Raw genomic sequence first — 18,220 nt, 5'->3', positions numbered from 1 at the left:
TTCTGTCTATGAATTTTATCTTTTTTTTTTAACCAACAGCATTAACTTTTTGTTTAAAAATCATATTTTCATGTTTTACGCTGCTTTATCCTGATCAGGGTCATCGTGGGTCCCTGGCAATGCAGCAGTACAGAACGACAATCTATGATGGAGCCTTGATTATCACCCCACCTCAGACATAGACAATCGTGTCTGTGTGTCGACACCCAGCGGGTCAATAGCACCACTGAAAATTCGAACCATGGATCCCAGAGGTGGGTTAGTGCAATTTACTGCTGATCCACCCAAGCATTTCAATTTAGCGATCAGTTTATTCTGGTCAGAGCTGCGGCAGGGTCAGTTCAACCAGTAAGCACTGGGCTCAAGGCTGTAATACCCTGGACAGGGTGCCAACCCATCATAAGACTTTGGCAACCAATATTATTAGCTTCTGTGTCCTGACCATGGCAGCATCAGGCCCGGTTTCACCATGGACAGGGTGCCAGTGCATCACAGGGCTTTGGCAACCAATTTTATTAACTGCTGCGTCCTGAGCATGGCTGTGTTACGCCCGGTTTTACCAGTAAACACTGGGCACAAGGCTGTAATACCCTGCACAAGGCACCAACCCATCAAAGGGCTTTGCCAACCAATTTTATTAACCGCTGTGTCCTGACCATGTCTCCGTCAGGCCAGGTTTTACCAGTACAGACTGGGCACAAGGCTAAAATACCCTGGACAGGGCACCAGTCCACCCCCCCAGGAATTGCCAATCATGTCTGTGTAGATGCCCAGCCAGTCGATAATGGTGGGCTTACATAATAGACCACTAAGCCACCTGTTGAAGCTAATATTGCTGTATTTTATAGGCGTGTTTACATCGCCAGTCATGGTTGTGCGGCGTCTACAGCACCCGTTGTAACCCGGCACCTTACATTCTCATACGTATACACCCGGCACGGCACTAGAACCCACACTGGTGGCGCTCCTGCCGCCGGCTGCTGTACCACTGATGTGGGAGTTGTTCAGTTTGCCACGTTTAAGGGTGAGAAAGGGTCGATTTAAGATGCGAGCTGGAACTAATTTAATGCATGAGTGAGCTCAGTGCAGTAGGGCCGGCTGCTGCGCCTAATGGAGCTCTTTGTCTGCGGCTCCCCTTAACACGGCAAACTCGCCAGTCAACAGGCTGGATCACAGACGCAGGTGGGAGCCATTAGAGCTGTCATAAAGTTTGAAAAATGGATTCTGGAGCGCAGCTGAAGTGATTGGAAGTGACAGTGTTGTCATTAGGGTTGTAGGCTTATGAAGAAAACGCCGGGCGAGACTACAGTTACGTTTTTTTCCCTCTCCGGCTTGATTATGAGAGTAATTTCCAGATGTCCACTGTTACTCTGATTAAGTAGTATTATTCTTCCTTTAAAAGTCTCACGTAGGTCTCACGTAGATCGCCTTCCTGCAGCGGCCAAACGAAGGAATTTAATTAGCTCTGTATGTCTCCATGATCAAAACTTTTCATCAGTCATCATGTCCCTACTTTTCTTGCTACTGCTTTGCAAACTTGTAATTAAAACGTTTATTTTAAGTGTCGGTCTGTCGCGCGATGGTTTGACACTCGGCTGATGGACGGCCGCACAGGAATCTGTTTGTTTTAGAGAAATTACAGATCTATTTTCATATCTGGCCGATAGAATCTAGAGCTTCACGCTCGGTTTAGTTTATCTGTCTGGTGGTGGCATTAGCAGGATTTGTACAGGTAGTTAAAAAAAAGCTGTTTTCCTTCCAACTCTTCCATATATTGATATTTTTTTAATATATTAAATTAGTACAATTGAATAAATCTATAAGAACAGCCCTCTCAAACACTACAGTTGAAGTTCCGGAGAGGGTGTTTAAACTTATTTGAAAATAAATGAAACGTGAATTGACGCTTTGTCCAGCCTTTTTAAAGTCATCATAATTTAAATTTTTACATTTATTTTGTTGTGATGACAGGTTTAGAAAGGTGTTTTATAAAATTCATGTCATTTTTATTAGTATCAGTATAATACTGGTTGTGTAACAGGGATTTTGAACTGGTTGAAAAGTGGATAATTATTATCATACAAGTTCCAGTTCCAGTTTAATCACTGGGATAGTCTGGCTGGGCTGGGCAGCTGCATGAACAACGATTGGCTGTTGTTCATAGGGTAGGATAAGCCGGATAATAACTCCTCATAACTGAGCGAACTGAGTGACCTCTGCTGGCTGATTGATGGCGCCTGTGCAGAGTCGAGGAATAATATGGACAGGTTGTGGTTCTCTGTGCACAAAGCTGATCCGCATATGAACTCGCCTCGTGCTGGTGAAAAGATGCACTCGGGTACTGCACACGTGTCGGAGGGGGCGTGTGTCAGTCTTGCTCTCCTCAATCGCACTAAGATCGGGAGACCACTTTGGAGTGTTGGTACTCGCGACTTTGAATCTCGACCTAGCCGGGCGTCAACACAAACACAACCGGACGTGTTTTAGGGAGGGAAGGTCGAACAGGATCTCTTCCTGCCGCTGCTGCTGTGATATGCAAAACTGATCTCCAAAACTAACAACAGCGCTAGTGGACTAGCTGAATCACACCAAGATGTTCTGTTGGCCTCTCACCCTAGTAAATGTTTGATTTAAATGTGACCCTTCGTTCATTGCTGTATTTTTGATATTTTCACCGACCAAACATTGGGACTAGGTTAGAAATCAACAATGTAATTACTAAAAGTTTTAATTAGCTAAAATAGGAAAAGTAATGGTCTGTCCATCCAGCTGGGCTTTACCAGCTCTCGCTCCCCGTCTCTCCTGCTCCTATAGGGGATAAAGAGGGTCACACTGGGCAGAGTAATAAAGCAGTGCTGGATTTCGGTGGCGGTGTACTGCTGGCCGAGCTCTCTGCTCTGGGTGAAGACACTTATATTGACTGACAACTGAACTGAAAAGAGGACGCTGTGTGACTCAGGATGGGGGCTGTGGGGGGTCTGTATATGTGTAAATGTGAGAGAGTGAGCCCGAGGGGGAGCGGCGTGTTTGGCCAGAGTATTACTGCTTTGTTTGATCAAAACAGACTAATAATAGGTGGCGGGAGAGGCGGCCCGGCGTTCTCACAAGGTCACAACTGGGCTGGAATCCCAATGGCCCTTCGGACCACAGGGCAAGGCGTGCCCGGCAGCTAGCACGCTCAATTATGCTTCTGCTTCATCTAATTAACACCCGCGTTAATGGATTTTTGTTCTAAACAGACAACAGTGGAAAAAATGACTAGCAGGGATAAGATTCATTACTTATATCAGGTTTTTAAATTATCTTCCTGTATGAGTTGTGGTGGGGATGGCAGGTCAGGACTCACAACAGCTACTGGGTCCAGTTTATTTGGCTCCTGGCAGTCCAGTGTTTATTGCTTAAGCACAAGGGGATGGTCACACACAGATCTGATACTCTGACACTCATGCCAGGCGCTTTCTGCCACTTTGGTTCTGTCGTTCTAACAATTAACCAAACACCAACACCAGCCGAACCCTGGAACCTAGCGGTAGTGGACTGTGCCACCTGAGCGCCATATACATATTTAATTTCATTTATCTTGGTCAAGGTTGCAGCGGGTCTGGTTTTACTGGGAAACACTTGGTGCAGGGCAGGAATACCCTGGACAGGGTGCCAATCCATCACAGAGCTCCCAGATATAACCAATCATGCCTGTGTAGCTGCCTGGTTGGCTGACAGCACAGCTGAGATTTGAACCCAGATCTCAGCGGTTGTGGGCTAGTGTACCACCCGTGTCATTCATATATGCATTTACATATTCACTGTATGGCCAAAAGTATTTGGACACCTGACCACAAGCTTGTCAGACGTCCCATTTCAATAACAAATGACATTAAAATAGAGTGACCACTATGTAATCGTCTCAGCTATGACAACAGCTGAGAAGGCTTCAAGACTTTGAATTATGTCTGTGGGAATTTGTGCCCATTCAGTCAAAAAAAACATCTGTATGGCTCGGTTCTGATGCTGGTCAGGAAAGCTTCAGTTGATGTTCCAGTTCATTCCTGAGCTGTTGAGTGTGGCTGAGGTCACTGGAGTTTCTTTAAACCGAGCTTTTCTTCATGTCTTTGTATATCTTGCTTTGCGCAAAGAGGTACAGTCATGCTGGAACAGGAAAGGTCCTTCCCTAAACTGTTGCTGCAAAGATAGAACGTGATGATCTTACAACACTACGAAAATCAGAGTTTAAACCCGTCCAACTGGGTTTTAAGCTCCAACCGTGGAGGTTTGTGTGCGGGACAGTAAGCGGATCAGTACCTGAACATCATGATTAAACAGGTTATCATATAGAATTACTGATTATTCGCTGAACGTTACTGCCGCCCGAGTGCGCTTTACTCGTGGACGCGACCAGACAAGATGCGAGAAGCACTCCCGCACCCACCCACACGTGCTCGGCTCAGACTGAGGCGCCGCTGTCGGCTCTCGCCGCTGCAATCAGCGCTTGTTTTAACAGCGAATCCGAAATCCAAACGGACACAGCGTGGAATTAGGCTCCGTTTCCTGTGAAAAACACCGAGCCGGGGGTTTGAGGTGGGAGGGAGGCAAAAGAGGAAAAGGATCTTAGTTACTAAAGCAGCAGGTTTGTACATAAAGCCAAAGTGCTCCAATTGACCTCGCGGGCTCTACGACCAATTATGTGAAATTGTAAGCAGATGCTCCGAGTCCTTATTTCATATTCTTATTCCTGCACCCAGCGCCAGATGGTCCGAACGTTTCTGTCTTAGCCGAACAGAATCAGAAGTAAAGCAGAGACCGGGGACGGCCTGCGAGAAGAAGGAGAAACACACAATGCTGTGTAGGGTTGTGTAAAAATAGATTTTTTCGCAGATCTAATTAAACACAACATACCTGCATCTGCATGTTCCGCTGATTGCTCGATTAAATTAGATGTCTGCTAGTAAAATAAGTATAATATTTTAACATGATTTTATACCAGGAATAGCACAAAAATAACTGAAATGAAAGGATTGGTGTATCAGTGCAATTACTCTGGATCCTAAATTGAGTTTGAAGAAGAAGTTCATGTTATTTAGCATTTAAAAAATAGAAAAACGTTTACTCACTCACTCACTTTCTTAACCGCTTATCCAATCGGGGGGGGTTGGGTGCTGGAGCCTATCCCAGCTTTTCAATGGGCACAAGGCACACAGTAACACCCTGGACGGGGCGCCAGTTCATCGCAGTCCACTGTTGGGCCCTTAACCCTCAATTGCTTGAATTAAATTCAGTCATAATTATAAGTCGCTTTGGATAAAAAGCCTGGCCGGCTGATAGCACAGCTGAGATTTGACCCCAGTGGGCTAGCGTACCACCTTATAGTCTTTCGTATATGCATTTACACATGCACTATATGGCCAAAAGTATTTGGACACGTGACCACAAGCTTGTCGGACCTTCAGGTGATCTTTTCAGCTTTAACAGCAGCCGCTTTTCTGAGAAGGATTTTCCACTAGCACACCAGCACCGAGATTCTGAACTCCTCGGTTTGAAACTCGGCATTGCCACCGGTCGGCTGGGTGCCATCTAGCAGGCCTAATTGGCAGAGCCTGCAGGGAGGGATGACCGGATTATGTGGGTGGGGTCTTCAAACGCTGTGTAAGGACCCTGATTAGCAGATAGAGGCGCCTGTGCAGAATGCATGGGTGAAAAAGGGTTCCACTAAAGGCGTGAGAAGCAATAGACCCACATCGACTGCAATCAGGGATCCCCCAGCAGCGGAAGACAAATTGACTACACTGAATCAAGAGAAAATGGTAGAAAATGCAAAAATAAAATAGGAAGAAAAAAATTTCCAGCATTTTGCCTTTTGAGAGGCTTTTTAGGTAAATTTCAGTAATAAAAAGGTAGCAGATCTGCCACTGATCTTTACCTCCATGTAACAGTAGAGCAGCGTCCACAAGGACGTTCACAAGTAATGCTGAACGATTCTGATTGATCAGTCCCGAGTCCCTGTTTGAAAATGATAATGCGCGCTGGTCTTCAGAAAACAGGATTATTCCAATTAATCACATTTACAGATTAGGGCTCTCCTATCGATCATCACGTTTATGCCTGCCACTGATCAATACTAATATGCTTATGCTAAGTGAAGTAAATCCACTTTTAAAGATGCGTATCGATGCCAGGAATCTGCTGGTACACGTCCTTTTTTGTTTGATTTGCAATTTCTAGAACCTGGATGTGGTCGCTCTGTGGTTTTACCTAAAAAATATGCTGCGGTTAGGATGAACGTTAGGAGATTCTGGGTTTTCTGGTTTGTTGAGGCATTGATTGATTGAGAAAACCTGTGTGTCGGTCGAGTTTAGTTTTTCACGCACAGGAAAGCTAATGGAAATGTTACCAAGGAATCTGTAATTCTGGTTCCATCCAAAGCCATTATTTTTAGACAATACACTTTTAATTCTCAGACTGTGTGCTCCCACTTTCCAGATTTTCGCATCATTTACCTGTTACGAAATGAGCTGCACAAATACATTTACATTTGCATCATTTACAACTGATTGCTGTCTGAGCGGAGCGGCACGGTGGCTCGGTGGGTAGCACTGTCGCCTCACAACAAGAAGGTCCTGGGTTCGATCCCCAGGCGGGGCGGTCTGGTCCGGGTCCTTTCTGTGTGGAGTTTGCATGTTCTCCCCGTGTCTGCGTGGGTTTCCTCCGGGAGCTCCGGTTTCCTCTCACAGTCCAAAAACATGCAGTCAGGTTAATAGGAGACACAGAATTGCCCTATGGGTGAATGGGTGTGTGTGTATCTGCCCTGCGGTGGACTGGCGCCCCGTCCAGGGTGTTACTGTGTGCCTTGCGCCCATTGAAAAGCTGGGATAGGCTCCAGCACACATCCTTCCCGCCCCACTTGCGCGGTTGAGCAGTTGAGGGTTAAGGTTCTCGCTCAGGGGTCCAACAGCGGCAACCTGGCAGTGGTGGGGATTGAACCAGAAACCTTCGAATTACCAATCTAGTATCTTAACCATTGAGCTACCACCTCCCTCAAATACACTCTAAGGCTGAAAGTATGTGCCCCCCCCCAAGTAAGGACATTTGCGAAGAGCTCTGAACTCGACCCCGTTTACTGTTTTTGAGATGAATCTACCTCTGAATGTCGAGTTCACCTCTAAATGACTGAAAGAGAAGCAAAATTAAGGATCTTAAATTGTCAGTTCATGAAAGCCCTACAATGTAGTAGTTGCAGCAATGGGTGGCACAACCACTTATTAGGATTAGGGAGCAGTACATTGTTCACACAACTTTTTTCTACATTATTAACATGATCGATTATTTGTCCTTTTTAGAGATCTGTAATATGGAAACCAATAATGAAATCAGAAGGGAGGCGAATACTCCATATTAATTCTCAATGTCTACAAATGTCTACAAAATAGAACCTGTGGGATGAAGGACCACTGGAAGAAAATTCATTTTAGTAAAAGACTAAAAGTCATTTTAAGTGCCCCAAATCCTGCTTTTCTCTTTGCATATGTCGCTCTCTCTGATCTCTCCGATGGTGGCCCTGTGTTCTCTCACTCGCCCCCATCACCCCACCAGTTGAAGGAAGGATAAGTGACCCTGGGGCTGGACGGCCTGTGATCTACATTCTCCCTCACACACAATGAGCTCTCAGCAGTGATCACTTTGTATCTCTATTCTGAGATCCTCTCTAAGCTCCTGTGTTTCATTGTTATGGACGTGTTGTAATCAGCGATGCTACAATAGCCGGACAGATCGGGCTTTCAGACGGGTCGGCCTGCTGCTCATTCTCTGGCCTGCAGGACAAACCTGCATGCTTCCAGTGTCACAAACTCGACGTCATTTGGTTCTGGGAGTGGCGTCGAGTTTTAGAGACGTTGAGTTTCAATGTACCGCTGTATTACTGGGAATTTCTGCCAAATTAGTCAGCAGAGCGTTTGTCAGATCAGGCTTGCGATCAGTTTTACGATTCATCCCCAAGCTGTGCAGCGAGGTCGACGTCAGAACTCCACAGCACCAAATTCATCAAACCCTCGTCTATTTTATGGATCTCGAAAGGACCTTCACCTCCGTTACCTTACATCTGAAATCATGGAATTCATTTCATGCACCTGTTAGACATGGGTGACGCAGGAAGACCCGAACTGTTCACAGTGGGATTTCACAAACGTCTGGCCTCTTGGTGTATCTGTCAAACTTTGCTGATCCAGTCTGACTCCAGACATAGATTTGAAACCTGAAAAGAACTTTGAAAGTTCTGGAGGATTTACGGTTTAACAGAAAGAGAAGAGGTTCAGAGCTGTCCATCAAACAGTGGGGGCAGGGGGCTGGACGGATGTTTAATACTGAGGCGTTCCAAACTCTTATTCTTAGTTCTCTTAAACGTTTTTCTGTGTGTGGTGACCTACATGAATCTAATATCATTTAGTTTAGTGAATACTGAACGGTGGTGGTGCAGTGAACTTGTCCAGGAAAATGCTGCAAGAACCATAGCTGTCGTTCAGCAATAACTGTTCAAATAATGTTCAGCAACAATCATTCAAATCTTTATCTAAGTCATAACGATACACAAAACTCACTTTTAAAGCAGTTCTGTTAGTAATTCATTCCCATTTTGTCTCACTAGCAGCTGAAACACTTTCCCTAGAAGTGTTATGGAACATCTAGGAGGTCTTGTAGAAACGTAAGGTATGCAGCGTTATGATGTTTTTGGAGGGGTGTTATTTTTTTCCTCCGTGGTGTCGTTCCAGCAACAACATTCGCTTCTATGTTTTCCTGCAGTGCATAAATTACCAGGGTAATCTGTAGATATTTTGGGCTCTTTTTCACCTTCTTTAGCATTGCTTGTCGTGCTCCTGGTGTAATTTTTGCAGAACACACTCCAGGGCTAAGTTTTATCTATTTGTAGACTGTTTGTATTATTATTTATAGAGACCTGTTTCTATTAAACTCATACTGACTGTGTACGAAAGTCCATTGATTCCGGCTGCAAGTGCGCAAATGTGACGTCACTCAGTATGGAACTTCTCCTGAACGTTTGCAGTTAATACGGATATTTGATGTGCCTAATTAACCCAAAAGCACAGCATTCGGCAACAATATTTCATTGCAACCATGTCCGTCTCACAAGGCAATCTGTATTAAAAGAGCAATTGAACGAGGAGCCTTTCTCAATGATCCACTGGTTCACCACCTCAGACACTTTTTGTCTTTGGTGGGTATAATTCCTTACCTCTAAAGACTGAATGTACTAAATACCCACATGAATGACTCTAACATGTCTCTAACAGTATCAAAGACCATGAGAAAAATCTTTAACCAAGCAACAATTGAATCAATCCTTAATTTCTTTTGGTATAAAAGAGCACATATAAAGAACAACACAAGAACAGCACTCGACAAGGATGATAGACTGACATGATCATTATCTACCCTCCTTGCAGTGAATATAACCATGGTGTAAGCACGGCAGTACACAACTAAATAAATAAATACGTAAATCCTTCTTGATAAATTACCTTTAAATAAAGCTGATGAAATGGGATTTAAATAGTTTTCTTTTCATTACTGATTATTGAGACACTTCTGTAAATGAAGCGTAAATACAGTTTCTCTTCTGTGTTGTGGCTGGCCAGTCCAGAATCTGTCCAACTGAGCCATAAAGGATTAAACCCGTGCTTTTTATCTCCTTCCGAACAGTTCTGATCGGCTGGAATAGCAGCGTTTGATAGCCTGCAGTTACCACCATGCAGCTCGTCCATTGTTGGCACCTAATTGCTAATTGTGGGCCTTTTTTCCCATCTCGCCGCTCCCTTTTGTCGCCGTTATTAGGAATTTTTCTAATGCGTTTTTGGTTCCTCAGCCACAGCCGACCCCTGAGCCGCTCGCTGGATGTGCTTTTAAAATGAGATTACGTTTAGAGGAATGCATTAGGCCGGGTTCTGCAAAGCTTACAGACTTGAGCTCTGGCTTATTATAGAGCGGCCACTTCAGCCCCTCACACCCTTCTGTCGTACCCGGCGCGAACCCCCCGCTCGGCCTCACGGCTCTTATTGACGCTGCCGCTCTGAGCCTGTAAGAGCATTGTTCTGTCTGTCTAAGCCTGAGCTCATATTTGTGTGGCAGAAATTAATTTGATGCCATCTCTATGCTAATTCGTGGTCTAGCAAAGATTTTCAGCCCCTATACTTGATTGGGGTTGATGTTTTTAAGTAAAATGTTATAAAATGCAATAAAAACAAGAATCTGTGATTAGAGCACTGCTGGAGTTTTTAAATACCGTGTCCACTCACTGTCCACTCTATTAGACACTCCTACCTGGTTGGTCCACCTTGTAGATGTAAAGTCAGCGACGATCGCTCATCTGTTGCTGCTGTTTGAGTCGGTCATCTTCTAGACCTTCATCAGTGGTCACAGGACGCTGCCCATGGAGCGCTGTTGGCTGGACATTTTTGGTTGGTGGACGATTCTCAGTCCAGCAGTGACAGTGTGGTGTTTAAAAACTCCATCAGCGCTGCTATGTCTGGTCCACTCATACCAGCACAACACACACTAACACACCACCATCGTTGTCAGTGTCACTGCAGTGCTGAGAATGATCCACCACCTAAATAATACCTGCTCTGTGGTGGTCCTGTGGGGGTCCTGACCATTGAAGAACAGCATGAAAGGGGGCTAACAAGGCATGCAGAGAAACAGATGGACTACAGTCAGTAATTGTATAACTACAAAGTGCTTCTGTATGGTAAGTGGAGCTGATGAAATGGACAGTGAGTGTAGAAACAAGGAGGTGGTTTTAATGTTATGGCTGATCAGTGTACTGTATATATAGGACAATGTTTTTTGGAGTGTTATTTTTTCATTTATTTATTTCATTATTAGTATTATTATTATAGTTGTTCTTTGCACAATATACTGAGCTGTCCACACATTTGCGTATTCAAAGAGAATTGCTGGCCACACACACACACACACACACACACGCAGCTATATCATACGCTCCCTTAGGTGCACTTAATTTAGTCTTGGCACAAGTACGCCGGCGCGGCAGGCTGGAGAGGTCGCGCCTGGCTCTCCTCGCCCTGTTAGCCGCTGATGTTCTTATTAAAAGTTCATTTTGCTCGGCTGAAGGAGCACGGGGAACCATCTGTGCCTCTCGTGCGCCCTCGTCGCCACTTGATTTGTAAAGCAGCGGGGCTCGTCACGATCGTGCACTCGGGGTTCTCTGGCGCTCCTGCTAAACAGCGCGAGCTCTCAATTATCCGCGCGGCTCTGCCACGGCGCCTAACCGGCTCGCGCCGCCTCGGGGTCAGGATCCTGCCGTCTGCACCGTACACCCTGCTCCCGGGTTCAGGAAAAATCCCAGTTTGTCTCTGCGTGTCTTTCTTTGTCTTCATTTCGGTCCGTGTCTTTTAACAAATAAGCAAAAGTATCCGGATGAATTTTACTGTTTTTTTCACCACAGTACCTTTAAAATTAATTTTAGCCATTTTTACTACTTGTAGTTTCCCTAAATATTCCATACTATGGGTTTTTCTGAATTCACGATTGTGTGCCATGTGCCAGCTTTTTTCTTTCCCTTCTTTCTTCCTTTCTTCTTTTTTTTTTGTGATTATTATGATGATGAAGCCGCCCACGTCGTGTTTTCGTTGCGTTTTCCTCGCGACGATCCCGAATGATGGAAGTTTTCTTGGCTGTCAGGCCCTTACGGCGCGTCCGGTTCAATTAGCCTGAGTTTGAGGGAAGAAATTCCTTAGTCTACAAATTAGCATTCGGTTTCCTGGACCTTCTGTTTCGGCCGCTTTTAAATCTGCATTTCTCATAAATACCTGTTTGTCTGTGATTATGGATAAATGTAATAGCGCTGTGAAGTAAAATCCCATGAATGCGGTCAAGTTCTCATTTGCTATTCAAATAACTTTTACCGAACTGTCAATTTACTGTAACCGGTAACACAATTTTTCCTGTGAAGCAGACTGTTTCCTTTGTACGCGCTCCGACGCCTTTTCAAACAGGCCTGCGAGGAAAAGTGGAATTAAGCGAGCGCTGCACGCAACGCTCTCGGACTCCCGAGCCAACGGCGCTTTCAATGTAGCCGCTTCTCAGCGCGGGTCTATAAACTCCCAGTGTTCCTCACATCCCACGGAGATAAAGATATCATTTGTTCTAATAAAGTTGCCGGCTGAGCCTCCCGTTCACGGGGACTGTTTGGCCTGGGAATTTAGCGGATTACGGGAGTGCAGTTTGAAGTCTCTCTCTCTATAACACTGTCTCTTTGCATCAGAAAAGCCTGAATTACTGCGTTGTGTCTCAGCCTCCCAGGCTTTGGCCGAGGAAATTGAGCTTCTCTCTGGTTAATCTCTTGTGTAAATTTATTTTCTGTAAATGACAGATTGCACCAAGATTCGCTCCAGATTCCTGAGCGTGTAACCCCCGACCAGCCTGGAACCAAACGCATAAAACACACGGCCTGTTAGAAAAGAGAATCTGTGAGAAGAAGCTTACTCGGTTGAAACGTTACTCTTATACCAGGCATTCGCAACTTGTTTTAACCCAGCGACTCGAGTTTAAGGCCTCAACACTTCGGGGATGCAAAAAAAACCAACACTTTTTTACATTGTGCCTGTTTTCATGGGTGGCGCAGTGTTTTTAATACGTGATCTATTTTATTTGTTCTTTATAAGTAATAGACTTTGCTTGGATTTTGCGCAATACTAAGCTGTGCGCTACTTTTGGTCTTTGTTTTTTGTTCTTTATGTATTTAAACTCAATGTTAGTAGCAAATTATGTCGATTGCCCCATTGTTATATGTAACCCCAAGCTGTGAGCTCTGTAGGAATCCCTGTAGCCCGGAAACAAATTCCTTGTTTGCACAGCACACATGGTTGATAAAAGTGATTCTAAATTCTAATTAAGTCTGCAGAAAAGTTGGCTTGTTTTGCAAAGAGGCTGCGTTTACTTTTTTACTTAAAAATGAACAACATATGTCACTAATCCAGCCTCATAATTTACTGCAAACTTCTTCTTCAAGTTCTTTTTATAGAATAATAGATAGATAGATAGATAGATTGATTGATTGATTGATTGATTGATTGATAGATCACTTATATCACCTAACATAATTACAGATAAAGTAGAGATACATATTACCACAATAAAAAAAGAGTAGAAACAATGCAGCGTGCATTAAGTGGCGTACATATTATTTGACTACAAATAAAGTAAATTAAAATATAATACAGTCAGTGTATTGAGCAAGGCCCTTAACTCTCAATTGCTTAGATTGTAAGTCACTTTGGATAAAAGCGTCTGCTAAATGCCGAAAATGTAAATTAGTGATATATTACATATTGTCATACAAATATGGTATTGCACCTTTATGACATAAATATGAATAAGTGTATGACTTAAATACTGTAAAATAGATATAATATTATATAGATATAATAGATTAAAGATGTGCATTCACACATACAAATATATATACATATATATATAATGACTAGGCACAACATTATGACCACTTACAGGTGAAAGGAATAACACTGATTATCTCTTCATCACGGCACCTGTTAGTGGGGGAGGATATATTATTATATTATATTATTATATATTATATTATGTTAGAAGTAGGAAAAATAGGCGAGCGTGAGGATCTGAGGAGTTTGAGCGAGGGCCAAATTGTGACGGCTAGACGACTGGGTCAGAGCATCTCCAAAACTGCAGCTCTTGTGGGGTGTGTCCCGGTCTGCAGTGGTCAGTATCTATCAAAAGTTTTCCAAGGAAGGAACAGTGGTAAACCGGCGACAGGATCATGGGCGGCCAAGGCTCATTGATGCACGTGACGAGCTACTGTAGCTCAAACTGCTGAAGACATTAATGCTGGTTCTGATAGAAAGGTGTCAGAATACACAGAGCATCACAGTTAGTTGTGTATGGGGCTGCATAGCTGCAGACCAGTGAGTTAGGAAAGTGGTCATAATGTCATGCCTGATCGGTGTGTATATATATATTTAATGTGTGAGTGTGTGTGTGCATTAAATGGTATAAAAAGCTCATCTTTGTGCAGTAAGCAGTAAAAGAGTGAAATTCCACACCTCCACTGAATGAAACGGTTAATGTTTATCCTGGGGTGGGAAATTGTCTGCGTTTGTTTTAACTGGAACGTGCACTTTGAGCTGTTCTTTAATAGATATTAACCGAGTGTGTACAGTCATGCGTCTCCTCCTGAAGCTCTGATAGAAACATCGTTCCGATAATTATCCCACTGAATTCGATTGTCTTTTGTTTCAGGTTTACATTTTACATTTTATCTTCCGGCTCTTTGTGAACGCGCCGGTTTCTCTTATTAAGCGAGTGTGTAATTCATCGTAGGGTCTGACAGAATAACAACGTGTTTGTTCAGCAATTAGGGCGAGATTGACACCTGAGTGTCACCTTGCTGTGTGGCCCGAGGAAGTGTGTGTGTGTGTGTGTGTGTGTGTGAGACTGACACCGGGTCAAGTGGAGAGTTGTTTATTTTAGTGGGGGTGTTATTTGATGGGAGCGCTGGGCTAGAAACCCCTGTGATGAGGGTCAGAGTTCAATTAAAGTCCAGTATCAGCTGTCAGCTTTCATCTGAGCAGTGATTTGTGCACGCTGAAGCTGAAGGTGTGTGATGGTGGAAATGTGGTTGTCGTTAGTGAAAAATTTTCATTTAAAATCATGCTAAAATTATTTGCTCTTAATTATTTATCAATTACATCTTTTTATCTTTTTTTTGCCAGAGAAGTTGGGACGTTTTGTAAAATGCAGTAATAAGATGAATATCATATTCAGTCCCTTTTAATATTATAAAGAAGCTCCTATGGCAGAAGTGAGCACAATTAGGAGTGCCACAGCAAAGGGTCTGAATATTGTTGTGAGGTTTCATAGAATTTAGTTTTTATTTTTAATTCATTTTCTCATTTTCTAAAAATAAAATCTGAACTCTTCATGTATTTAGGGGCGATTATATATATATTGGGCTAGGGGCAAGCTGTCGCCTAGTGGTTAAGGTACTGGACTAGTAATCTGAAGGTTGCCGGTTTAGCCCCACCACTGCCAGGTTGCTGCTGTTGGGCCCTTGAGCAAGGCCCTTAACCCTCAATTGCTCAGACTGTGTGCTGTAATGTAAGTCGCTTTGGATAAAGGCGTCTGCTAAATGCCTTAAATAAAATTTAAATGTAATGTAATATTGATTGATTGGTAAATGCCAATTCTATCCAATTTTTGCAAACCCAATAAAGTTTGCACAAAGTCAAGGGTATGAATACTTTCTAGCAAAACATTCCAAAAACGTGCATGGCAGTACCTGTTTATTAACAATGGTGCATGTGATGATCAGGGATTTCTATTACATGATGAGCTAGTAATATTCACCCATGTGTCTGTGTATGGAGGTGGCACCAGGATGCACTGTATGACCTGTTGACCAATGGCTTGGTACCAGATACCACAGGACTACATCAGATGTCTTGTGGAGTCCATGTGTTGGCGAATCAGAGCCGTTTTGATCGATTGGTCCTAATATTTTGGCTTTTCATTTATATAATTCGATCTGTGGGAAGTTGAAATTGTGTTTTATGTTTTATGATATTGTGATAATTGTTCCAGGTCTTGGTGGATAGTAAAATAAGAGAAATACAGGAGTGTAAACTGAAGCAGGATTATTATTACTGTCATTATTTTTATATAATAAAATTTTCTCTTTCAGGTTGATGTTGCAGTTGCCGGAGGATATGGGGTTAATTGCAGTGGCAGCACGGCAGACAAAGGGCAAAGGTCAGCAATCAGTGACTTTTATTTACTTCCCAATTTCATTTATTTTATTTTTCTTTTAGAATTTTTTAAGAAAATGTGCAGTTTTCTCTTTTGATGTTCATGTACAGATATACCTCCATATTTCGGCATGCATGTTTGATTCTATGTTGATTTTTGTTAATAAAAATAGGGGGAAAGAATTTGACTAATGTCAGATCATTGTTTGTTTGTTTATTAGGATTTTAACGTCGTGTTTTACACTTTGGTTACATTCATGACAGAACAGGTAGTTACTCATTACACAAGATTTATATCAAACACTCATGGACAATTTAGAGTCTCCAATTCATTGCACGTCTTTGGACTGTGGGAGGAAACCGGAGCACCCGGAGTAAACCCACACAGACACGGGGAGAACATGCAAACTCCACACAGAAAGGACCCGGACCGCCCTGCCCGCAGCGGTAAAGTACGCTAGCTCACCAGAGTTGGGTTTCTAGATGCATCGTATCTTTCCGAATGGGTTGGGCGGCAGATGCATCGTAGCTCTACCTTTCCGACTGGGTTGGGCGGCAGTATGAACAACGTTTGGCTGTTGTTCAGGGGCTTAGGGGTAGAGTCGGAGCATAGGTCCTCATAACTGGTACGACTGCAGCCCCTGCTGGTTGACTGACGGCGCCTGCACAGGGCTGAGGAATAACATTGAGGGGGGTGTGACCCTCCGTGCGCAGTGCCTCTCGGTGTATGAACTCGGCTCGTGCAGGTGAAAAATGCAGGCTGTACTGACTGCGTGCCGGAGGGGGCGCAAGTCAGTTGAGTGGCGTCCTCAGTCAGCGGCAAAAGGGTCGAATCAGTATAGAGGACACCAGCAGGGTAATTGGACACGATTAGGATAGGGATAAAAGTTGGGGGGAAAAGTGGGAAAAAATAGATAATAAAAAAAATAAAAAAACCCATAAAAATAAAAAATCACCAAAAAATTCATGTAAAAATAAATGTTAAGATATATAAAATAATGTAAAGTATAAAATCATTTAAAAGCTTAAAATGTTTTAAATTTGTCTTGACGTTTGGTGCCCACAGGTCCAGTGTTTCTCTGTGTGGCGGTGCTGGTTCTTGACAGTTAATATAAACGTTTGTTTACGCTGGTGTTATGTGTGTATGTATGTGTGTGTATATATTTGTGAAAAGTTAAGCTTAGCATTGGTACTCTGTTGCAGGGCGTGGTGGGAACGCGTGGTTGAGTCCGTTGGGTTGCGCTATGTTCACACTACACCTACAAGTGGAGGTGGGTTCGCGTCTCGGACAGAGAATCCCCTTCCTACAGCATCTGGCTGCTCTGGCCGTGGTGGAGGCTGTGCGCACGCTGCCTGGATATGAGGTATGATTCCTCACTACGGGTCCTGCTAAGATTTGGGCTCATTTTAGGAAATTCCAGAGTTCCAGAGTTTTTTTTAAGAGTGGGGGGTCCAAACTTTGACAAAAGACTGTAGAGAGTCTGAACGGTGTTAAACAGGTGCTGCTGTCTTGTTTATTAATCAGAACTGTCACAGCCAATTGTAGCAGAATGAATAAAGTTCTGCACCGCCCTCTCACCCCACACACACACACACACACACACACACACACACACAGTCGTGTGTGTTTAGCATCCACGCTTGATTAGAACCACTCAGAAAACACGAACGTTTGTGCCGCGGTGCCTCTGAACCAGGTCAGAAGTCTGTGAGCCTGAATGAGGATGTGCGTGCAAGCGCTCGTACAGAACTCTGCTGAATATTGTTTATGTTGCACCACTTGTGCTGGGAGTATTATGGGATGTGTAAGAAATAACAGTATCAGAGTTCTTCAATGACAAAAATGAATTAATTTTGAGGGATTTTAATTAATGATCTATACATAAGACATTGATTACTTATTTGAATATTAATTACAAATGATCTAAATCTGTGGTTCCCAACCGGTGGTTTTTTCGGGGGGGTCACCACAGGTTTTTAAAATATTTAATTTCAGTCTAATAATTTTGAAGTAATTAATTTAACAATCATTAAATCATAAAAAGTACTTCGTAATATGACATGTATACTTATTTAATTACCGAACCTCCGGAGGTTGTGTAGGCGCTGTGTAAATAGAAGTTGTGTATTAAGCGTGTTTTGCGTAAATCAGACGACAATATTACATTTTGTTATTTTTTTAAAGTTACTTCTAAAGTCGGGAACAAACAATTGCTTATAAATTTAAATTGCATACACTGTCATAGAAACGAACACCAATGGAGTAAAAACATAAATATAATGTAACAATATGCTGGCCAGACATGGCATTAAAGATGATTAACAAGGAATGATTAGTGATGATTAGTCATCAATAATTCCGATACATGTTTTATTTAATTAATGTTAGTTCTGTTAAGTTTAATATTTGTTTTGAA

General features: G+C 43.1%; 1 protein-coding gene across 1 annotated transcript in view; it reads left to right on the top strand.

Moving 5' to 3' along the window:
- hlcs (holocarboxylase synthetase (biotin-(proprionyl-CoA-carboxylase (ATP-hydrolysing)) ligase)) overlaps positions 1–18,220 on the top strand; it is a 35,130-nt gene that overhangs the window by 13,295 nt on the left and 3,615 nt on the right. The window contains exons 7-8 of the mRNA XM_063013868.1: positions 15,740–15,807; positions 17,007–17,167. Coding sequence (XP_062869938.1) covers positions 15,740–15,807; positions 17,007–17,167 — 229 coding nt within the window. The remainder of the gene's footprint in view (positions 1–15,739; positions 15,808–17,006; positions 17,168–18,220) is intronic.

Source organism: Trichomycterus rosablanca, chromosome 18 (assembly GCF_030014385.1).
Source record: "Trichomycterus rosablanca isolate fTriRos1 chromosome 18, fTriRos1.hap1, whole genome shotgun sequence".
NCBI classification, from domain to species: Eukaryota; Metazoa; Chordata; class Actinopteri; order Siluriformes; family Trichomycteridae; genus Trichomycterus; species Trichomycterus rosablanca.
Note: the sequence above shows the minus strand (reverse complement) of the source record. Positions and strands in the feature narration are given on the sequence as shown.